We start from the raw sequence: 24,677 nt of genomic DNA on the forward strand, positions 1-24,677 counted from the left end.
TGTGTGTGTGTGTGTGTGTGTGTGTGTGTGTTGCTTCTGGACTCAACACTAAGGCCTGAGCATTGTCCTTAGCTTTTACTCTGAAGGCTGACTGATACTCTACTGCTTCTGGCCTTTTACTGGTTAGTCTTACAGACTTTCCCTTACCCCTCTTCCCCAACTGGCTTTGAACTTTGATTTTCAGATCTTAGCCTCCTGAGTAGCTAGGATTACAGGTGTGAGCCACCAGCCTGGCTTCCTGGCAGTCTTTGGAACACTTGAGGACACTGGCAATCAAAAACAAAATCCTTACCTTTATTAAGAGTTAATACTGACAGAAAATTCAGAAACTGAAATTATTCACATCATCACTGTTAGAAGGGAGGAGGGGTAGAGAGGAAAACTTTTTGGAAAAGAGAAAATAATTTTCTGTGCTATTCTTCTATCCTTGGGGTCACATTCTCTGAAGCATTTGATGACAGGGTATGGTCTGTGTGGCTTTGTACCAAAGCCTCTGACTTACCTGAATAAGTACAGGAAAGAGTCAGTGCTGAATTACTCTCCAACTTAGACTCCTTAAATTAAAATCTTACATGTGAGAATGCCATCTTAAAAATAGCTAAAATTGCCCTTTTCCGTTTGCACATAATGACCAGGAGTGAAAACAAGAAGAAGACAGGAACCATGTGTGCTTTCTATCTGTGGGAATATTTGATTTGGGATAACCAAAAATTAGAAAACTTTAATAGTCTCTTGTTGACCTGGAAGCTCCCTGACATTGGGGGCATGGTGGGAAATGTCTTTTTCTCTAGCATGTATTCCATTTCTATAAATATTCCACAAATTGAACTTGTAATTGTGACTCTCAAACTTTGATTCCCAGGAGTGTATAGCTGTACTGGACCTAACTTTCAAAGTAGCTTCTTTTAGAATATATTCTCTTGGCAGAAAGAGACTTCAGCTAATTTCTCAATCAGATTATGAAACTTTTTAAACTAAAGCAGGAAGGATGGCATGATTCCAGCTTCGTATTTTTTTGGTCGTGAACAATGTTGTGATGTATTCATACATGTTATATTTTTGTCTAAGAATCTTGATTTGTAATCTCCAGTTAGATATTAAATGTACACCCCCAGTGGTGAATTTATTTTGAAAAGGCTGTTTGTAAAGCAAAACATGCATTCACACCAGCATATACCATTATTTCAATGATATAATTTTAAAAAGGAAGATTTAATTCTCAGAAAAATAGGCCATTTCCTCCAGAATGTTTCTTGTCTTTGATAAGCCCTAAGAAATACTGTAATATTCTAGAAAAGATCCAGTTCATCAGGGGAGTAGTAGAGTCCAGGTTAGCCTAGCAATTCTTCTTTGACACAGAAGCCTACTGTTGGAAGGTACTGGGGAAGTCCTTCCTGGAGGTTTGTGAATAAGGAGGGTCAGGAAAACCTGCTTCCTGTACCCCTTTGTTGTTGAAGGAACAATTGTTGCCTTGATCTGTTGCTGGGACCAGTGTGGAGCAGGACAGGATGGTCGCACGAAAGGAACCATGCAGGAGTTTGTCTGGACTTGCCCTGATTCATTTTGGGAAGAAATCTGCAAAGCCAGCATAATAGAAACAGCTCAGCCAAGTGAGTATGGAGCTCCCAATCTGGAGAATAGGGACCATCATATGGGCAGAGACTAATGAAGAGGAACGGATCCCCGGGTACTTGCCTAGGAAGGGGCTTGTTGCTACCCCATGGCCCAGGGTATATTTTCTTCCTAGCTTTAGCCTGTCTCAAAGACTCCAGATCCCCAGTGGAATCAGTAATGACTAAACAACTACAATGCGTGTAAGTTGCTGAAGATAGGAAGACGAATTTAAGAGTGCACAGCCAAGTGCAGGGGGCAGACCAATAAATAACTGTAGAAGGGAGAGAAATGCAAAACACTCAGGGATATGTCTTGGTTCTTCTCACGGCATCATTTTAGTCATGGATTGTGCACCTTACACTCCTTACAGAGTAGTACTCCGGGTCCAGGCAAGATTTTTTTTTTCCCCAGTCAGAGGAAACAGTGTTGATTCAGGCATTTGCCATATATTTTATTGGTGTACCTACTATGTAACAGATACTTATGCCCCTCCAAGGGATAAAATGGGCAGAAATCACAGCTGTATTGGCCTTGTATTCTACCACACAGAGAGATGACATAGAAGAGAAGTAGAATAAGTAGCAGCAAGTGCTACAGAGAAACATACAGCAGGGGAGGGACATGAGGGGAGGGACATGAGGGGCTGAGTGATTTACTATTTCAGCAGGAATAGTTAGGATGCCTTTCTGAGAACAGCGATACTTCATTGTCTTTCTCAAAGAGAAAGAGGGCCAGCTTTGTGACAGGCTGGAAGGAAATGTTCGAGGCAGTGGGTATGGCAACGCAGAGGTGTGTGCAGAAATAAAGAATATGTATAGCATCAGTAATCTGAATTCATGTGAATGGTTGTCTAGGTTGACACAGAATAGAAGCCAGGGTGGGGATCTATGGGGAGAGGAAGGCAAGGTGCAGGACAAGGAGGAGCTGGTGTGCAAAGGATTTGCACCAAGCAGGTAGTTTTAGGATTGTGACTGTTTTGAAGGCACAGGTTGAGAAGAGCTCACAGAGCCTGAGGCTGGGGGACCTGCTAAGCTTGTGGTATAATCTAGGCTAGGCAGGAAAGGACACGTCAGAAGCAGAACCACAGAATTAGTGACTGACCAGAAAAGGAAGAGTTAGGGAGATGAAGAGAATTAATCAGTGGCCAGTTTGCTTTTGGCTGGATGAGGCATCCTGAGATCAGAATGCTAAGTAGTTTCTAGGAAGGTGGAGTAGACCAGAAAACCTTATAAGGCAGCAGTAGGCACTTTTTCCAAGCATACCCATTGGATCTTTTCCTTTGATGCTCACAACCCTGCCGTAGCTACCATGTGGCTTGCCTGGCTCCACCTAATTTCCATGTTGACCTGCTCCTCAATTGTGTTTCTTAGTCCTTTCCTCCTTGCTCCAGCCACACCAGACTCCTGCCTCCCCTGGATCAGACTGTACTCTCTTGGCAGCACCCTTCCCCAATGTAGGGATTACTTGTTTTCAGTCCCCACTTTGTTCATTTATTTCTTTCCTGAATTAGAATGTCACCTCCATGAGAGGTATTGTTTATCTCACAAGCTGTGTGTCCACAGCAGTTACAGGATGTGTTGCTTGACAATCACAGCCTGAAAGGGTTATACTTAAAGATGAATGAATGACTGGATGAGTTTGGAGGCCTACTAGTAGGTAGAAACTGTTAGGAAGCATATCTTCTTTGAGAATCCTGTCTACTTGTATAGTGAGGGTTTGGTTACATTTGAATGTGAAAGCATACAGCTGTCTTTTGGTAGATCTATGGAAGATTAGTTTCATCACCCCTGAGGATAGCAAAATCTGCTAGTGCTCATGTCCTTGTATAAAGTGGCATAGCTTTTGTATATAACCACACATCCTCCTGTTTACTTAAAATCATCTCTTGATTATTCACAATTTAGACAATTTGAACTCTGTATGTCATTGTTATACTGTATTGTTTAGGGAATAATGGAGAGAAAGCACAGTTTTTGCCTCAAGTATTTTCCATCTGTGGTTGGTTGAATCTAGAGAAGGGGAACTATGGATACAAAGAGAGCTGACTTGACTTGTCAAGACAAGAAATAAGTTGAAAGTTAAAAAAAAAGGTAGAACTGAGTGCTGGTGGCTCAATTCTATAATCCTAGCTACTCAGGAGGCTGAGATCTAAGGATCATGGTTCAAAGCCAGCCTGGGCAGGAAAGTCTATGAGACTTTTATCTCCAATAAATTACCAAAAATAGCTGGAAGTGGCACTGTGGCTTAAGTAGTAGAGCGCTAGCCTTGAGCAAGAGAAGCTCAGGGACAGCACCCATGCCCAGAGTTTAAGCCCCAGGACTGCGCCCCCCAAATCTCCCCCCCCCCCGCCAAAAATGAATTCAGAGATTCTGAATTTTCACTTGTGTTGTCTTAAGGAAAGAATTTATTGTAATGTCCTAGCTAGCTGTATGGAATATGAAAGAAAAGGTCATGTTTGGCTCTGGTTCAGTTAACCAGGGTGTTAAGAAAAGAAAAAGGTGTTTGAATTGAGATCCCAGCTATATAAAGAACTAATTTTTAATTTTATTAGAACATTCAAATTCCAATCTGCATGAATCATTGGGAGGACTAAAAGATTATGAAGGTTACTCCAAAGTAATAGGAGAGTTTGCATAAGGGCATTACTTAAAATTGCAAGCTTATGTATGTGTCTGGAACAATTGCCATCTTGCATTTCAATCACCAACTGGAAAAAATTCAGACTTGTTAAATATGCTTAAATATGTATATGTGTAAATATAGTTTTTTAATGAGAGTGGTGAATGACTGAATGTCAAAATGACTTGTAAGTGTAAACAGATGTTAATTCATTTATGTTTTATGACAGAACCTCTAGTTGCTATTAGTGGTAACTACAATGTTATTCAGAATGGGGAATAGTCAATGCAGACTCTACCATCTTCATCTTTTATTGATTTTTTACAAAGGATCTACACCTCTTTGCATATGAAGCTTTCCCTCTGGATATTATTATTCAACCTGACACATGTGTGGTCAGGAACATCCTAAGTCTTACAGATGGTTTAGCTTCATTTCACAAACATTTAGAACTAGAGAAGTTAGAATGTATGCCTTTTTCTCAGTCTTCTCAGTCTTGTTGCTTAATAGCAAGAAATTAGAAAGGACTTGGAGAGACAGAAGACTTGGATGGTTTGTAGGATGGACTTAGGATACTTATGAATATAGGATTATGATAGAAGCAGCTATTCCCAGTTGTGTCTCTATGTTTTTATGAATTGTGATTGCTTATTGCTGTTGAACGTAGAAAATGTTTTGACTGCTCTCAAGACTTTTTCACATTTTATAATTTATTTCTTCATGTCTGGCCATGTAGCATCTATCTGGCCATGTAGTATTCTATCTGTATGTAAAAATGCCTCTTCTATTATGACTAGCAGAGGCAGATGCATATTTTGTTCATGTAAATAGCACAAAGGATAAAAACATTTGAAAACATTTAAAAGGATAAAAATATTAAGTAGGTTATAGACAGTTATTAAAGAAAAATACTATTGAACTATAAAGATGTTAAAGATAAATTATAAAAAGAACACATGTAGCTATTTAAGATTACATGATAGGGCAGGTTATGGCTACCTAGTTACTCATTACCTGTAAGGTTAAGTATAAGGAAGCAGGAAGTGTGAAAAGTTGTGTGTGGGTGTTTGCTGAGCATTGTTCCTAGAACAAATAGAAAATGGTATATGATGCTTTGAACATTTGCTTCCTTTTCAGAGCATAACTTTCATTCTAACAATATCATCTCTGATAGTGTGTGCCATACTTTTTCCTTTAAGCTAGTCAAGGTAGTATTGATGAATTTTGAAAAGTTGAATTTCATGGTCTTTACTGCATTTATGGATTTTTTTCCTTTGGTGTCTATATATTTATATATGTTTATATGTTATAAACATAAATATAAATATGTTATATGTTTGGTATGTATGTATATATATATATGTATATGTATATGGCATTGATTGTGAATAGGACTTTGAATAAGACTTTTAAAATTAAGGTAAGTCCTAAGTAAAAATTCTGGCTGTGAAAATAAGTGAAGTTGTGTTTGGTAATTGGTAGCTAGTTTTACTTTACCTGGTCTCTTCTAATTGGTAGCTAGTTTTCAGTTGTAAGTTTTACTTTACCTGGTCTCTTCTCGCCTGAGGTGCCTTTGACCTATTGATCCTTTCACTCTTTTTCTTTTGGGCATCACTGTGTTGTATTTGGATAGAGGAGTTCTCCTCCCCTGCTTGTGAACCCTGCATGTCTTTGAAGATGCATATGAGCTAATGCCATCATTTCAAAGCCTCTTCTCCAAAGGCCACCTGGTGTCCTAACAATGTTGTTCACATTATACATTATGTCACAACCATATTACTTTATTGTATGCTATCCTTTATGTCTTGCTATGTCCTACTTAAACATTAATTTTTTGCAAGTGTAAGCATCTTTCTTACAAGCTTGTTTGGAACATTAGCTTTTCTTCATTACCTCAAGATCAGTGGGCTTAAATTCTATCATGTGTTGCTTATCTGTAGTCAGCTTCTTTAACACCACCCTGATGAATTATTTATATTATAAAACATGTATGAACAGAAATTAAAAAAATTAATGATGAATTAAGACATATGACATGAAGTTCTAATATTTTACATGCAGACTTAAGTGTCTCATTGTGAATTTCCACTGGGATTCCAAAACTATATGTTGAGAACTAGCATTAGGACTTGATAGATACTCAGGAAGTATTTGTTTTTATTTTCAGTTATCTGGGATGATTTTTTCACCTATTATAAATGAACTCAAGGTTGCAGGCTTAAGTGTTTGAGAGCTAGCAAAAAAGACGAAGGAAATTATAACTGTATGTAGAGTAAGGTAATGTTATACTTGAAAAATGACCAAGGCTTGCCATGACAAAGTTTTGTTTTTGATAATGACCCAGTATGCTTCAGGCGTCACACAGCTTTCCTCAGACCTTTTTCACTGGCCAGTGCACAGTTATGTGGGCCTCGCTTGAGTTCAGGGCAAACTGGGCAATGTAGTCTTCCTGTGTGTCCAGAAACAGGGTATCTGTAATGGGATTCACACTGTCTCCTAGATCATTTCAGTTGTGTTGTGTTTGAAGACTCAGTTCGTGGCAGTCATGTGAAGCAAGCTTTTGTATGAATTTAAACATAAGTACTGTAATTTAGAAAGGTAGTTCTTGTAAAGTATTTCAAATCTATTTTATATAGCAAGTGTAATCATGGTATTTTCAGTTTAATCTTATTTCAATGAATTCTTCCAAAAGTAAAACCATTTACCCATTTTTCATATTTTCCTCATTATTCTTCTTCTCTCACACTCCTATTCAGCCCAGACACTGATAACTTATTGTTTTATTATGAACAAAAGGCTTTTCGTACTACTGTCACAGTTAGTTGCTAGTAGTTAATATTTTATGATCACTTGAAGATGTGCCTAAATGCTTGATATATTATTTGTAATATATCTCTCTGTGATACATTTCCTATATTATTGATTTTCTTGGACCCAATAGGTCTATTGGGATTTTTAGAAAACAAGATGCTGATTTTTTTCCCCCTGTATTTATCATGTATTCAACTATTGGGAATTTTGGCAAATGATTCTAACCAGCTTTGAAGCTTAAGCCGGCACAATGTTAATTTTTTTGGAACCACTCTTTCCAGATGGGTGGTGAATAAATAAAAGTCATCTTTCTCTATACTCAGGAGTTTTAAGTTGTTCTTAAAGACAACCATAATTATACTTCCTTTTCTAAAACTATATATCGTCAAAGGTTCAAGGGATAGAAGTAGAACTTTAGAAAAGATTAGACACTTTTTTTTCTAGTCTAGAAATAATATTATTTTCAGGAGAGGTGGGGAACTTGCAGGTGGTTGGGTGATGGATTAGGTCAGAGGTAAGAAGATGCAAATAATTTGAAAAGATAAAGAATTCATCTTTAGTTGTGTGCATTGAGATTTCTGGTTTCTATGACATAACTCAGTCAGGTTATAGGTATTACTCTTTTTGCTCAACTGTAATTTTATTTTTTTAAAAAATGCTAATACTATAGGGCTTGAACTCAGGGCCTGGGTGTTCTTTCATAGCTCATTTTTTGCTCAGGGCTGGTGTTCTATTACTTGAGCCACCACTCCACATCCAACTTTCGGTAGTGATTAATTGGAAACCAGACTCTCATAGACTTTCTTGCCCTGACGAGCTTCAGACTGTGAACTCAGACTTCAGCGTCCTGAGTAACTTGGATTACAGTCATGAGCCACTAGCACCTTGCTGAGCTATAATTTTAAAATTGTAATCTTTATTCTGGTATACACTGTGAATATGTTTGCACAGTGAAAATTTCCCTAAATTTGCTTATTGTTTTGAATGTTACACTTGTAAGTTAATAAACAAAAAAATTCTGAGAAATTATTTTGCTTAGAAGTGGATGTGTATATTTTGAAGCATACTTGTCCATCCACCCTCTACTATCTGGCTCTCCTTTCCAAACACTGATGAATTCTGTTTTCCCTATCCCTTTATCTTCATAATTGACCAGAAACAGCTTAGTGTTTTACAGTCCATATGTTAAAATAAATAGCTTTTAAAAGCCCAAGCAAAAGTAATGTAGAAAATAGAGGGGGCTGAAGTGATAGTAAATGCTGTGATCTCCTTTCTAGCTGAATTTGAACTTCTCATTTCCTGGTAGTCAAAGCAAAAAAGGAAATTATGTTCAGTTACAACGTTAGTTTTGCATACCAGATCAAAGTACATAGTTTGTTCAAGAAGTAATTTTCTTTGTGGTTAGGTTCAAAGTGATTTCTCTTTGGAAACATAGAATGTGAAGGATGTCATTATAGTTGTGTTTTAAAACTTACCTGTGGGAACTATATTTTAGGTAACCTCTTCTTATGTTGGTAAGTGGAAGCAGAGGGTTATAACAGCCAAATAGAGTTTAGGAAAAGCTAAGAAATATGTATGTATGTATATATATATATATATATATATATATATATATATATATAATTGGGCTTTGAATTAAAGATGGACTCCAGGTCATTGTTATATTCTGTAGTAATGTCTTAAAGTTGTCGTCAGTAAAGGGGCTGGGAATGTGGCTTAATGGTAGAGTGCTTGACTAGCATGCATGAAGCCCTGCGTTTGATTCCCCAGTACCACATAAACAGAAAAAGCCAAAAGTGACACTGTGGCTCAAGTGGTAGAGTGCTAGCCTTGAGCAAAAGAAGCTCATGGACAGTGCCCAGACCCTGAGTTCAAGCCAGGATTGGCCCCCAAAAAGTTGTTAATAATAGATTCTTAATTTTACTTGTTTATGTTTTTGAGAGGAGGTCTTGCTATGTTTATCAGACTGGCCTCAACCGGCTAGGCTTAAGAGATCCTAGCCAGGCACTGGTGGCTCTCACCTGTAATCCTAGCTACTCAGGAGGCTGAGATCTGAGGATTGTGGTTCAAAGTCAGCCTGGGCAGTGAGATTCTTATCTTCAATAAACCACTCAAAAAACCGGAAGTGGCACTGTGGCTCAAGTGGTAAAGTGCTAGCCTTGAGTTGAAAAACTGAGGGATAGTGCTCAGGGCCAAAGTTCAAGCCCTATGACCAACCCCCCACCCCCCAAAAAAGAATCTTGCTGTCCCATTCTCCCAAGTAACTAGGACTACAAATATGTTTCACATTGCATTCCTTACTAAGCTTTGAGATGTCATCATTTTAAATAATTGATGAAGCAAGCAGAAACTTATTTGTAGCAATATGGCCTGTTAGCCCGCTCAAGGAGGATTTAGAGAAGTGATGATCTTTTTTTTTTTTTAAATTTTGAGTAGAGAGGGCATGTCAGCTGGAGACTTGGGGTTAGCGGTAAGATGTTCTCACCAGTCAGCTCTAGTTGTCTTTGTCCTTTAGTTCAAGTTTTAGCATAGCCGGGTCCTAGAACATTGCTAGTACAAATATGACCACAGTTAGTTTGTTAAAAAAGTGAGTTTTAACTAGCTGTGTCTATCTTCAATAGGATTTATATGGACTAGCACTAAGGAGATTTTGACTCCTCCAAAATTACATTAGTGAAGAAAATTAGCAGGTAAAATAGAGGTCTTTTTCTCTTTAAACTTGCTTCTTTGAGCCTTTGTTTTTTTGTTTTTCAGAGTCTTTCTGTGTAGCACAGGGTAGCTTTGAACTCTCAGTCCTCTTGTTTAGCCTCCCAAGGGCTGCGATTACAGACATGAACCCCTTCTTTTCTTTGAATATTTTAAACTCATAAAACTATTTCTAAACTTGAATGTCCAACATTTCTTTTGATTTTTTCCTTTATTTGGCCATTAATAATTAACCTAAATTGATACTCAAACAAACTTTGAAGTTGTCTTATATTAATGTTGTCACTTAACTGTTTTTTCTGGAATAGAAAAGACAATGTCAGGACTCATTTCAGCCAATTAATTCTAAGTATATCCTATGTATCAAGCACTGCGCCTAGGTACTTATTTGATAGACAGTTTGAGAAACTGAACAAAAATGTGTCCCAAACTTCTAATGGGATTTTATAAAGTTATAGGAAAGGAAATCTTCAAGTAAGTTTTGAGGCAGGGCTATCCAAGGAGAGGAACCATGAAAGCTAGTTGGCCTGTCTTGCTTTGTAGACTTTGAACATCTGTGAGAAATGAAAATCCTTAAGGTTCGGTTCTGTATGGAGTGGCTTTCCTGGTTTCTACCTCTAAGTAACCAGAAATTGGTTTGAATATACAAAAAAGACATTTTTGTCTTAGAGCTTATATTGATTATATTCTATACTAACAACATAAACAGATATTGTATGTTGCTTCCAAAAACACTACTTTCTTCTGCTTTCAAATGTGGGATCTTTGGCCCCCACTGTGCTGTTTTGGAAGGATTGTTAGCTTTCAGGGATTTTTAAAATCTTTAGTTCTTTTTTGTTGTTGTTGTTTTGTTCTGATTCTGGAGCTTGAACCTAGGGCCTGAGTGCTGTCCCTGAGCTTTTTTTTTTTTTTTCTCTTTGCTCTATCATTTGAGTCACCTTCCATTTCCAAGTTGGTTTATTAGTGTTTAAGTAGAAATAATAGTCTCACAGACTTTCTTGCCAAGGCTGGCTTGGAACCATGATTCTCATATCTCAGCCACTTGCGTAGCTAGGATTATAGGTGCCAGGCCTATTCTTCAGTTCTTAGAGTTGGCTTAAGTAGTCAGGTATTTTTCTCATAGTTTGGTAGTTTCATTAACACTATCCAGGTCTGACTCATTGTGATAACATCTGCTTACAGATCTAACTGCTTCTTTCTGCCCAGTATCTGTGTAATCTGGAGTGCAATATTTCTAGTCATTTTCAGGTCGTTTACCCATTTATTGGTATGCATTAAACTTTCAAGCAGATCTGCACATGTTCTATATTTAGGTTCATTTTGGTACTGTGCTTTGTGTGATGGAACTATGCAAGAGATGTTTAAGGCTACCTATATTTGGGCACTTTCTGTGTATCAATATTAAATCTTCATCTAGCGTTAGTATAGCTTAGTAGATAAGCTTACAGTTTAGCTGTTGCTACTCATTCACTGTCTTCTTGAAGTCCACTCCCCTGAGTTTCTATTGAGTGATGAAGAGCAGGAGGAAATCAGGAAGAAGAGAGTGACCTCCCATTAAGGGGAAGGGAAAGGGGCCCGCCAGCCGAGTGCTGTATGCACTTGTTCATTCATACATGGCCACTTCACAGCCATTTTTGTTATGCAGACATTTTAGCATGAATTAAAAAAAGGTACTCAAATAATGGATAGAATGGACCTGGTTAGGTGGGCTTGCTTACCTTATTGTTGAAGCCCTTTCCTTGGATGTGACTAGGACTTTGGAGTGGAAGGAGTGGAAATGAGAACCCCTGGGAAGGTGCGACCACATAAGGAGGAACCATCAGTCATTCTAAACTCAAAGCCTAGTCATTTTCTGAGAGGCTTTCCTTTTCATAGCCTAAATCCTATTCCTCTGACACCCCCTTCCCTGAATGATTTTCACTTTAAAATATGGATTTGACTTTTATAACAGAACTTCTTTTCTATTTGGAAATCTAGAAGAAGTATTTCCACATTTTGTCTGTGTCTTGGATTTGGATCTTAATTTGAATTGGGTACATAATAAACTGGATGGTTGGGAGGGAGTCAGTGGGCTGTGTTAAGATCCCCTTCATTTAGTTCAATCCAGGTTACTTAATTACTTACTTCACAGTGTTCGCACAAGCTGTCCATGCCTCTGTCTGTTGCCTGAGCAAAATAAATAGGTTCTATAGGAAATCAGAGTGCTCAAAGAACCATAGTTGTTGATTGGGGATGGAATGGATGCCGCCTTGCTTTGTTGAAGAAATGCCTAAAATCAAGAAGCTAAATCTGGCTACAGTGGAGACATGAGTAGGAAAGGAGGAGGAGTCTTGGTAATGAAAACTTGTCATTGCATTTTGACAGGTTTGTATTTTTGCATTCATTTACCTGGCAAGTTATTTCTAGGATGTTTCTTTCTGTATATGAATTGTGATAGGAGTTTAGCTTCTAATCAGGTAGACCTGGCATTCTCACTGTTGGCAATCCATTTCTCTTTCTGCATAATAATATACAAATAGAGATACATACAAACATAGATACTCTGTGGTGTATATACAGTGTTCTCTATGTGTGTGTGTGTGTGTGTGTGTGTGTGTGTGTGTCTGTCGAATTTTGTACCTACTGTATGATAACAACTGCTGATCTAGTTCTCCTAAAAGTTATATATTTGTGACATTAATTTTATCAGGTCAGCTCCAAGTTTTAGCTCAGCTGGCTTTTGAGTCTTGCCTTGACACCTGCTACATTACAGGTGCTGTCCAGGGCACCATGTAAACATCACTTGTACAGTCCCCTGAGTTTTAAAGGACAAACCAAAACTTTGAGTCGGTTACTTTTTTCTACTGAACTCGTGTTTTGTGGTGCATTTTTTTTTTTAAACCAAGGTGATATATACTTGGGGTTTCAGTTCAAATGCCATCTCTATCCAGTGCTTCCATGATGATTATGGTCAGATGCCCCTGCACCACTGCAATATATGGTGCCCAGCACAGTGCTGTCTGCTGTGTATGGCTCTCCTGGGCCTGTCTTTGTATTGTGTAGAGCTGTGAGGTCTCCATCATTTATTCGCTATACCTGGCTAGGTGCTCAGGGGCCACTAAATACAGTGCATGTTACATTTGATTTTTGTTAGCCTGCAAGGTTGAGTTCACTGAATAATCACAACCATTTGAGATGTGGATGCTCATCTTAGATCAGAATGTGTGGTTCCGAGTTAGATAAAACAGATGACATCATTACACTAAAGCTCTTGATAGTCTTGATATTGATGAAATCTATGAAGTGACAAGGTCTATCAAGCCATTATAGATGGTAGCCAGAGAAGAATCAGTCCTGGCCAAAGTCTCACAGTTACCAGTAGCAAGGCTAAATGGTTACACTGTACCTATATGCCAACAACATTTTTTAAAGAATTGTAGTAGCCCAGCATTAGTGGCTCACATCTGTGATCCAAGCTACTCAGGAGGCTGTGATGTGGAGGACTGAGATTCAGTGCTAACCTAGGCAGAAAAGACCATAAAGCTCTGTCTGAAAAATAATCAGCTAAAAGTAGGGCTGGAGGTCTGGCTCAAGTAGCATACTACTAGCTGAACAAGTAAGCTGAGTGAATGTGAGGCCCTGAGTTCAAATTCAGGTACAACCAAAATTTTAGGAAAAATAGGTAAATTCATGAATTATGTACATCGAACCTCCATTTGCTATATAGATGGGAGAGGTGAGGTAACACAAAGCAGTAAAACTTTGGGGTAGGAGAATAGTCCATTTAGAAGAAGTTCTTAATGCTTCTGGATTGGTTGGAGTGACAAGTAGAATGCCATGGTGTCTGATGGACCAGCCTCTTAGGGATTGAGTAAGGATTTTGACATACATTCAGTAATATGGAATAGTTTTTGCTAGTAGTGTAGCCCATTAGTTATTAAGTCATTAACATCCCTTATCTCTACCTTTTCATTTTCTGTTCCATTTGATGAAACTTAGGACATCTTAGGATTCTTCTCTTACAGTACACTAAGTATCAGACCAAGTGGTGCTTTTTTTTGTTAGTGTGTTGTTTGTTTGTTTTTGGCTCTTGTTAGGCAGATGCTCTACCCCTTGAGCCAGCCCTTTTTGCTTCAGTTATTTTTCAGGGAGGGTCTTGTGAATTCTGCCAGGGCCAATCAGTCTGAACTTTGAACCTTTTGCTTCTGCTTCCCATATAGGTGGGGTGCCAGGTATACACCACCATAGCTGGTTTGTTGGTTGAGTTGGGGGTCTTGCTACCTTTTTGCTTAGACTGGCTTCAGATCTCCACCTCCCAAGTAGCTGTGATTACAGGCATGAGCCACTGTGCCTGGCAAGGTGGTTCTTTCTAAGACTTTAAATCAGCAGGGAACATCTGAGAACTTGAAATTCTTTCTTTAGTGAGTATAACATTTACATTCAAAGTGAAATTCTGAAGGTGATTAGGAATGCCTTTGCTATAACTTCTGGGTTATGTGTTTCCAGGATTTAGTTGTTTGTCATAAAGGCATCAATCAAATTTGACTATAAAATTAATTGTTTTGACACAACTGTTTCGCCAAAAGTAGTTTTAAAACATTTTGTTGGGAATGTTGTGTTGTATTTACCTTAAGCTGAAAAGGCTGTTCTTTTAGACACAATATAATTATTTTAGTGAGAGTTGGGTACTAAAGGATGAGTGTTTGAATTCTCTTGTTCAGAGAGATACTAAAAATACCTGGATAGCTTATTGAATTTGAATTAAGAACCCCAGTTGTCTATATGTTCTTTCCCTCCAATCAGGTATGTTTTGGTCATTTTGGACAGGGGAAATCACCTAATTTCCTCCCAGCTCTTTGCTTCCTACCAGCCCTCTTCTTACATTTACCTTGAGGTGCAGATATTGCAGCTCCCAAGTGATACGTCTTCAGTAAAATAATTTTTTTTCCCTTTTCTGAGTGTTTTTAGGACTTGGCTGATAGGTTAATTTCTTCCTTCCATCTCCCTTTTTTGGAAAAGCTGAGTATCGTTCTTGTTTGATGTTGAGCTTCAAGAGGGCTTCGAGAGACCCTGCCCCTCCCTGTACAGATTCTCCTTCCACATGCTCTTCTGTTTCAAAGTCTGAAGGACTGAGGAGTCAAGGCAGTAGGAGCTATCCATGCTTCTTCATTAATTTGTGAGATACAGCTCCATTGTAGCAAAGACTGACGGAGATGTACAAATATTTTGTACTTTGGACCCTAAGCCAAGCCAAAGCAGGATGCTGCCACTGTGGGGTTTTCCCCACGTAGTAGTTTCTTTGTGCCTCTGGCATTTCTGAGTACTGTTTTCTTTGCAGCATTTGAAGTTTGCATCAGGAAGTCCTAAGCATTACAAGGATTATACCAAATTCCACAGAGCAACTTCCAGGCCCTGAAGGCAGATGTTTCCTTCCTATGGCCTTCATATCTTAAGCCTAGTCCCTTTCCTTCCTGGGATAATTTAGTCTCTTTAAATCCCTTATCTGCTTCCAATGCTTGTTTCCAGTACCTGGCTTTTACAGTCTAGGTTATAAAACAGCTCCTTCACATGAGTCCAAAAAGAAAGTCTTTAGGGACATGGTAAACTTGAGGGAGTTTCCATTATGATTTTGATATTGGGCAAGCCTGTGGGGGTGGGGCCCATAGCACTTGGCTGTGTCCCCAAACTTCTTCATCACAAGAGGATTACAAAGACAATGTCTAAACTCTCAAAAAAAGACTGTCTGAATAGACAGCTTTGGGTTATTTTCTTTAACTTGCTTATAAACTTCTGAAATAAAGAGGTTTGCCTATTAAATCTAATGCTGAAGCAGAATGGATATTACCATAATTGCTTGACATATAGCACATGTGAACCATCTTGTTGGTGTAAAACATTCACGTATTATGATTCTGTCCCAAGTTGTTGTACTTGACTGTTAGGGTTAAAATATCTCTCTCTCTCTCTCTCTCTCTCTCTCTCTCTCTATCTATCTATCTACCTACCTACCTACCTACCTACCTACCTACCTAGATACATATTTTGAGTGACCCATTAAAAAATAATGAGAGACTTGACAAACATTGAGTTTGATCCAGGCATCAATGAAATACACTCAAAGGAGAGGGTCTGTTTTTTTTGAAAACCATTAATAGTTCAAAGGAAGAAGAAACATTTTTTTATGTTTGTCATATCCTGTTTTAAATCCTGACTTTTGAGCTTTAAATGCTTTACTATTATCATTCCAGAACAGATGTCATCTTCAAATGATTCACCCCAATGATACTATTTCTATTTCCTATCCAGTAAAAACAAGCCTTTCTGGTTAATGAGCCCAGAGAAAGCAATGTGATGATAATATCTGTGTGTGTGTGTGTGTGTGTGTGTGTTTTTGTATGTATGTATGTGTGTGTATATGTGTATATGTATATATGCATAAGATGAACTTAGAGATTAAATGCTGAGGGCTGGAAGTATGTCTCAGGTGGTAGAATATTGTCCTATAGATGCAGAAGTCGAGTTCAGACTTTAGTACTGTAGATAAAATGGGAATTAAATGATAATAAAATATTTATAGAAAAATTGAAGGCCATTTTAGAGACAAGTCTTATATGCTATTATTTATATTTCATGTCATGGCCTGGCATCTTCCTTATATTGTTACTGCAACTAGGGATTTCTTCAAGTTTGGATGTAGAGGGGGGAAGTACAGTGTCTTTTTTTAAACCAGTTATTTTTGCATGTTTTAAGTGCAGTTTCTGTAGATAACATATCTTGCTTTTATACCCAAGTTAACATTTTAGTTGGCATACTTTGCTACATTAACATTTAATGTACTTATATAGTTGACCTAGTTTACTACTTACTTCCTGTTCTCTTTTGTTTCTCCTTTCCTACCATCTTTTGGAATATTATTTTATAAAAAATTTATGATTGAACCTTTTTGCTTGAAAATTTACAAAAGTTTTCATGTTTTTGGTCGTAGGTCTTTGTGTTATTATTTTAGTGACTGATTAAGGATTTTAATATACATCCTTGCATCTTCAGAGTCTATAGAGTTAATATTATACAGCTTGATTTAAAATGTAGGAACCTTGCAATCCATCTTTCCCCAATGCCATCCTTTATGTTTTCACATCTTTCTTTTTCATATCATAGTGTGAAATTTGCCCATTTTTACTTGTGTGGTTTACTTCCGTTCTTTATTTTCTCTTGCTCTGAAACTCAGATTGCTAGGACTGCTTACCAATGGTGTGGCTACAAGGAGATGTAGTATGTAAACACATATTTAGCATGTGGATCCAGGATAAGAAACAGAGGATAAAAGGACAGATAGCTATGGTGACTTCGTTTCCCCAGTTTTCCTGTAAAATGTAATGGAGTGACTGTCTTGTGGAATTGAGCAGGTTCATACTTTATAATGTTTCTGAAGTAAGAATTTGAGACAGTTTTAAATAAAGATATCTACAAAAGCAAAGCTAGTGACTCTCCTTAAAGAGCAAAATAACTTAAGTTTCTCCTATTCTTTGTCTAAGTCCCTGTAGACCATCACCAACTCAGTCCACCTTGACTGGGTTTAAAGCTAAGTTAAAATGGGCGAAGCATGTGAAGACTGAGCATATTTTAGACACATTTTTGGTTACTTAGTTTAGAAACAGTTAATTTTTAGGGGTGACCTGTTTGTTTTAGAAGGGAGAAGAAAATGTTGAGATTTATAGATGAGAATTTTGAGACGGAGCTATTTCAAGAGGGTTGAATTCAGAAGGGGAATTCCCTAGTGTCATTTAAAAAGTCCTCTGGGAATCAGGATGCCATGAAAGGGAATGCCATTTTTGAAAGCTTTGGAAGAAAAACAGTTGGAAATAAAATGGGTAGAACTAGTTATCTGAGTTCAGGAGAATTTCCTGAGAAAAATTCTGTTCTGTTCTGTTCTGTTAAACACTTTGACTGTCAAAGAGAATCAATGGAAAGTTCTCCAAAGGGACTTGATTTCTCAAGTGACTCATTAGGGACAAGTTGCAGAGGCTGAAGGCCTGAGCGGTGCCAGGGGGAGGGGGAGCTTTGGGTAGTGGTGGCGTTTGTTGTAATTGAGGACTGCCAGTATCTTCTCTGCTTTGCATTTGAGGTGAAGCAAACTTAGCAAGGAAATGGCAGGGTGGGTGGAACACAGAGAATTTGGGGGGGGAGACGCCCTGCTATTGCCTGTGATGACCATGCAGGAAGAACCACTGTGATTAACACTGAGCAGAAATAAGATGGAAGAGGAACATAAATACCAGCTGGGCAGTTTTAAATGTGCAACCCAACATTCCACCCTGACAGAAATAACAGATGAGCCCCAAGCCAGCCTTCTAAAGCTAAAAGTGATAGATACAGCTGTTTGGAAATAAGTGGTGGATATACGTGGTATTGGACAAAATTTGGTTCAGTGAACAGCCGTGTAGCTGATCTGGAGCTGAGGGGAATACTGCATGTAAACATCAGGCTGACCCTGTGCTTAGAGAGCTTAACTGGATGACAGAACCCATGCTCTTGATGTGGTACTGCAGAAACCATGCTCACTCCCTTTACGTTATCATCATTATATTATAATTAACCGCTCATTTCTGTGCATGGGAAATAACAATGCTGACTTGGTCACAAAATAATGAGGAGCATATGGGTCATGACTGGTTTTAACTAAAAACTTTTCTAAGGATTTATTTAGGTTCCTTAATTATAGAGATGCTTGAAGGACTGGCATGTGGTTTTATTTTGTAGTTAAAAATGTTCGTTTTAGGAATGGGTACTTATTCATGTTGCCAGAGAGGAAGAGGAGACAAACCAGAAGAGGGCTATGTATGTAGGATCCTTCCCTTTGATCATTAAGTCAAGTGTAAAAGGTAAATATGATGACATATGTACAGTACTTGAGATGGGTGTGTCAGTGGCACAAGTCAGCATTCCCAGTGCTGAAGTACTGTAGCTGATAAATTTTCATGGCAATCTCTATAGAGTCCTGAAAGAATAAATAATCTCTTTTAGCCTGTTGTCTTATGTTAAAATTATTGTTCCATTAGGTGAATCAAGCCCTATCTGTTGTTGGCTGTCTGTATCCATGGATGTAACAAACCTCAGATAAACTAATACTAGGAAAAAAATGTGTCTGTACTGATGCATGCAGGTGCTTTTTGTCATTATTCCTTAAACAATATAGTATTACAACTAGCATTGGCATTGTGTTAGGTACTCTGGGGAGGAGAGATGACTTCAATTATATTGGAAGATGGTCACAGGTGAGGCAAACACTGGATCATCTTATATAAGTGGCTTGAGCAACCTAGGTTTGTGTGTGTGTGTGTGTGTTTAAATTTTAAAAAATGAGGTGGAAAGTTGGAGAAGGTTCCTGGAGATGAGCACCATGGATACTGAGCAATGACTATTTCAAAATGGACCCACAAGAAAAAAATAAGTCTTCAACTTGAACAAATTATATTCATGGCAGAGTTCTTTGGTGATCTCCAGCCTCTGTATGTATATGTGGGGCGGGGGGGGGGGGTATGTATGGGTAGTGGGGAGGAGTGATTGATTGATTGAAGCAATTTGAAGCGATTTTCTATTACTTCGGATCCAATATTGGTATAAATATATATTCAGTCCTGGCATTATATGAACAAAGGTTTGTTTTAAATGATCCATAAAGAGTTCAGTAAATGTGTATGGCCAGAAAACTTCATTTGTACACACTATAATGTACTTTCCTGCATTTCTTACCAAGGTAACAACAACAACAACAACAACAATGAAAGGGTATGAGGAGCAAATGGAAGGAGGAACAAGGCTAATAAGAATTCTAAGAAGGGGTTTTCCTTTCATTATTATGGAAGAAATAATTTCTGAATGTTTGCCCTTTTCATAAAGTTCACTCCAGGAGTGCCTATGGTGCTGCTTGGAGAGAATCTACTCATTCATCCATGCGTTCATGTCTTGGTATTAATTACATTTTATGCTTGTAGCACTGTGGAAAGTACAGAGATTAATTGGATAGAAAGCCTCTGCTCTAGAAGAGCTTGTGTTCTTGTATAGGATCAGAAGAACTGGATATAACTAATTATAACACAGAAAGTGTTCTAACACGTATTTAGGGCTTTATATTTTAAGAACATCTTAATATACTGTTATTGACTCTTCCAATTAATTGGCTAAAATCTGCATTTTATACATAGAGAAACTAAAGTTTTTTGGAGTGAATGACTTGCTGGAGGCCATATAGGTAAAGTTGTCCATCTGAAAGCCATATCTAGGCTGCTTGTGCCTCCACCCTATCCCTGTGTGTAGTGGTACAAGGAAGGGATGAGGGAATTAGGAACACCTGGGAAGTTACCAAGGCCACTGAGACATTGTGGATCTTGAGTAAGACTTTGATTATGTAGAGAATTATTGGAAAGGCTTTGAGGGACAGAAAGAGTTCAGTGTGCACTGTTCAAATGAACAAGCGAAGAGCAACCTGATACTTAAAAAGACCCTGGGTCCCTGGATGTTGTTGTTGGTTGTAGGGATTGAACTCAGCTTGGACTTTGTCCCTGAGCTTCTATGCTCAAGGCTAGCTAGCATTCTACCACTTTGAGCTACAGCACCACTTCCAGTTTTCTGATGGTTCATTTGAGATAAGACTCATGGACTTTCCTGCCTGGGCTGTCTTTGAACTGCAAGATCCTCAGATCTCAGCCTCTTTAGTAGCTAGGATTACAGGCGTGAGTCATCAGCTCCTGGAGATATTTTTTTTTTTGGAGATATATTTTTTTTAATTATGTTTCCTTCTAGGTCTTTCTCCTTCCTTATATTCATACAGTCACTCAACAAATGCACTTAGAATGCATTTATACCTGCAATGAGAGTTACAAGCCAAATCACTCTCTTCTAACATCTTCCAGGAGTCAAGCCAGAGATAAGGTATAATAAGGGAGAAGATGGTGGTTCATGGTGTTAGTTCAAGTTATGACCCTCCTGAGAAAGGGAGTCAGGGGTCATGAGCTTCTCATGCTCCTTTTTCAGGATGGCTTTCTCTCAGTAGGTTATCAATTTGAAGTACTGTTTTGAGCATTAGATCTGATTAAGAAAACCAGGATACCTCTTCTCAGTTCTTGGCCCATTAATGGGTCCAGTAAACAAATTGTCAGTGTTAAGCCTCCATATGCCTTCTAAAGAAAAACAGACGTCCTTAACTGGTGTAGACAGCCCCCCTTATTGTCTGTTGGGCCAAAGTTAAACAGACTCCTTGCCTTCAGACCATGCTCTCCCACAAGCCCCTGCTAGTAGGTCAAAATGCAGGAACACTGTATACTGGTAGTGATCAGGAGGAGTGGTCAGTCCTGGCTCCACTGTTCACACTGGCAGTTGTTAATGTCCTTGCTTTGTGTTTAGGGACTGTTCTAGTACATGGTAAATGTGACTGTTCTTAGTTAAAATTACTGTCTGACCTCCATGTTTGCTCCGCATTCGTTATTTCCTGTTTATAGTCCTGTGATGTGGCTGCCTGTTCCCTCTGTGTTCTTAATTTGGGTCTGCCTATCTATCTGCAGCTTGTCTCTTAATCTTTCCCCCTGTGTCTTGCTTTCTAGTAATATGAAACCACGCATAGCCCACCTGCCTCCAGGATGTTTTAGCCTTTGTGCCTAAAAGCCCTTTGTTTTGCAAATTCATTTGGTTTTTCCACCTCTTGCCTCTTGAGGTTTCTATCCTATTTTGGGATGCTTTGCATGCCTCTCTCCCCCCAGTACTGGGAATTAAACATGATAGGCACGCTCTCTACCACTTGAGCTGTCTACCACTTCTTATTTTCTTGTTTCAATTAATTAATTTTTAGTGCTGGTCTTGGGGCCTGAACTCAGGGCCTGGGTATTGTCTCTTAACCCTTTTTCTCAAAGGGCTTTTTGGTGGCTAATTGGAGATAAGAGTTCTACACACATTCTGCCCAGGCTGGCTTTGAACTTTAATCCTCAGATCTCTACTACCTGAATATCTAGGATTACAGATGTAAGTCACTGGCACCCAAGTTTTTATTTTTTGTTTTAGAGATGGGACTTCAACCTTTCTGGGCTGACCTTAAATTCATCAGTACTACTAGTAGCTGAGTTTAATTGTACGCTGTTAGGTTTTTAAAAAGAGGTAGCCAAGTAAGAACAGCACCAGCACTCACATGGTATTCAGGTAAGGGGTAGGTTTATTCAGTAGACCTGCTGGGACCAGGCAAGGTTGGCACGCCACGTGGCTGGGAAAGGAAAGAGGAAAGAAAGGAAAGAGAGAGAAAAGAGCTAGAAAAGGGAGAGAGAGCAGAGAGAGCAGAGAGCTAGAAACGAACAGAGAGAGGTAAGTACAGAGAGAGAGCTAGAATAGAACAGAGAGAGAGAGCCTGGGCCTGTGCTAGGCCTTATCTAGGGTATGGGCAGAGAAAGGTGTGTCCACATCAAATTCAGATGTGACCTCAGTGGATGCAGATGTGACCTCTTCCAGGTGTCCCAGTTGCCTAGGTAATGCAGGTACTGGGTGGAGACTTTGCTGCGAGGAGGGTGGAGTCTGCTAGCCATCCGGGTGCAGACCTTACATTTTCCCCCCTCCCCTTCATTCATGGAGGTAGCCAGGCCTAGTTAGAAGCCATGGAGAGCCTGTGCCCACCGCCGGCTTCCTGTACTGGGTGGGCGCGAGCACAGCGGCCTACGTGGTCCTGCGCGTCTCGTACTCGCTCTTCACGGCCTTCCGGGTCTGGGGTGTGGGTCACGAGGCCGGGGTCGGCCCGTGGCTCGGTGCCTGGGCAGTTGTCACAGGCAGTACTGATGGAATTGGAAAATCATATGCCGAAGATAGCTAAGCGTGGAATGAAAATTGTCTTAACCAGCAGATCACAGGATAAACTGAACCAAGTTTCTAGTGATATAAAAGAAAAATTCAAAGTGGAGACAAGGACCATTGCTGTTGATTTCACTTCAGAAGATATTTATGATAAAATTAAAACAGGCCGGACAGGTCTGGAAGTTGATGTTCTAGTGAATAACGTGGGAATGTCATATGAGTATCCTGAGTACTTTTTGGATGTTCCTGACTTGGACAATACTATCAAGAAACTGATAAATACAAATATTCTTTCTGTTTGTAAGGTGACCCGATTGGTGCTGCCTGGCATGGTAGAAAGATCTAAAGGGGTGATTCTGAATATCTCCTCTGCCAGTGGCATGCTCCCAGTTCCCCTGTTGACCATCTACTCTGCAACCAAGGCTTTTGTAGATTTCTTCTCTCAGTGCCTCCATGAGGAGTATAAGAGCAAGGGCATCTTTGTGCAGAGTGTCCTGCCATACTTCATAGCTACTAAACTGGCTAAAATCCGAAAGCCAACCTTCGATGAACCTTCTCCAGACACATTTGTGAAATCTGCAATTAAAACAGTACGATTGCAGTCCAGAACCACTGGGTACCTGAGCCACACTCTCATGGGCTCAGTAAACTCAATCCACCAAGGGACAGCTGCTGCTCACTGCCTTCTCTGGGAGGGGACCAAATTCCAGCCTTTTACCCCTATTGTCGACACCCCTTGTCAGCAGGAAGTAGCCGGAGAGAATCCTTGCCCTATTTCATGATTATTAAAAGGCTGGAATGTAAGGTCAATCACGGATGGCTAGCAGACTCCACCCTCCTCGCAGCAAAGTCTCCACCCAGTACCTGCGTTACCTAGGCAACTGGGACACCTGGAAGAGGTCACATCTGCATCCACTGAGGTCACATCTGAATTTGATGTGGCCACACCTTTCCCCGCCCATACCCTAGATAAGGCCTAGCACTGGCCCAGGCTCTCTCTGTTCTATTCTAGCTCTCTCTCTGTTCTTACCTCTCTCTGTTTCTAGCTCTCTGCTCTCTCCCTTTTCTAGCTCTTTTCTCTCTCTTTCCTTTCTTTCCTCTTTTCTTTCCCAGCCACGTGGAGTGCCAACCGTGCCTGGTCCCAGCAGGTCTACTGAATAAACCTACCCCTTACCTGAATACCATGTGAGTGCTACTGTTCTTATCCCTCTCTCTGCTCTTTTCTAGCTCTTTCCTCTCTTTACCAGCTCTCTCTCATTCCCAGGCCTTTCCCAGCCACGTGGAGTGCCAACCTTGCCTGGTCCCAGCAGGTCTACTGAATAAACCTACCCCTTACCTGAATACCACATATGTGCTGGTGCTGTCCTTACTCGGCTACCTCTTTTTAAAAACCTAACATACGCTACCATCCTTTATGCACATTTCTTATTCATCTTAGAATATTGACTAACCATTTTTTTTGTTTGCTCTTTATTTTGTTTCTTCTCATGAGGGAGGCTGAGTATTACATCCATAATCCCAGATTATACTTATTGCATACTAGACCCTCAATTATTACTTGATAACAAATAAAAAGGAGGAAATTGATCTATTTCAGTATTATCATGCTGCCCAAAGTATTTTTTTATTTAACTGGAAAGGATGATTTGTTAATGCATTTTGAGGAGCGGAAGGCCAACAGGAGGACGGGCCTAGCCTGCCTTCATAGGGAACCTCTACCATTGCAAGGTAGGGTGAGACCCTGCAGAGTTTGGGACTGGATTAGAACCACAAGAAGCCCAATTGTGACTTCGGTGTCTTAGCACTTCCATCATTTATTGTAAAGACAATGATTTTCTGTTTAGCTTCTTGATGATAAGATCAGCTGTTTGGTAGTTGAGAGTATTTTCTAAGATTTTTCTTCTTTATTTTGTCTACTTGTAGGTGTTTCCTTGCTATATCGAAACTCCAGTGAACATTATAATCTCAACATGTTTCATTTGTGGACCTCTGATATGGCATTGACTTAGTTTAGGAGTACAATAAGGTGGTGCAACTTTGGCTAATAGAAAATGTATGGAAAAAGTAATATGGGCAACAAAGTAGGGCTCTATTGACATATGATGTATTTTAAGAATTTG

At 39.3% G+C, this 24,677-nt stretch overlaps 2 protein-coding genes across 4 annotated transcripts in view; both read left to right on the forward strand.

Moving 5' to 3' along the window:
* Nucleotides 1–24,677, forward strand: part of Myo1b (myosin IB) — a 149,202-nt gene that overhangs the window by 31,801 nt on the left and 92,724 nt on the right. The gene's annotated exons all lie outside the window — the stretch shown is intronic.
* LOC105993803 (very-long-chain 3-oxoacyl-CoA reductase-like) lies at nucleotides 1,617–24,561 on the forward strand. The gene is given in 6 exon segments (XM_013027167.1): nucleotides 1,617–1,687; nucleotides 2,469–2,567; nucleotides 6,744–6,795; nucleotides 22,346–22,566; nucleotides 22,568–23,225; nucleotides 24,481–24,561. Coding segments are annotated over 6 exon segments (1,182 nt in total).

This window comes from Dipodomys ordii, unplaced genomic scaffold (assembly GCF_000151885.1).
Source record: "Dipodomys ordii isolate 6190 unplaced genomic scaffold, Dord_2.0 Scaffold5, whole genome shotgun sequence".
NCBI lineage: Eukaryota > Metazoa > Chordata > Mammalia > Rodentia > Heteromyidae > Dipodomys > Dipodomys ordii.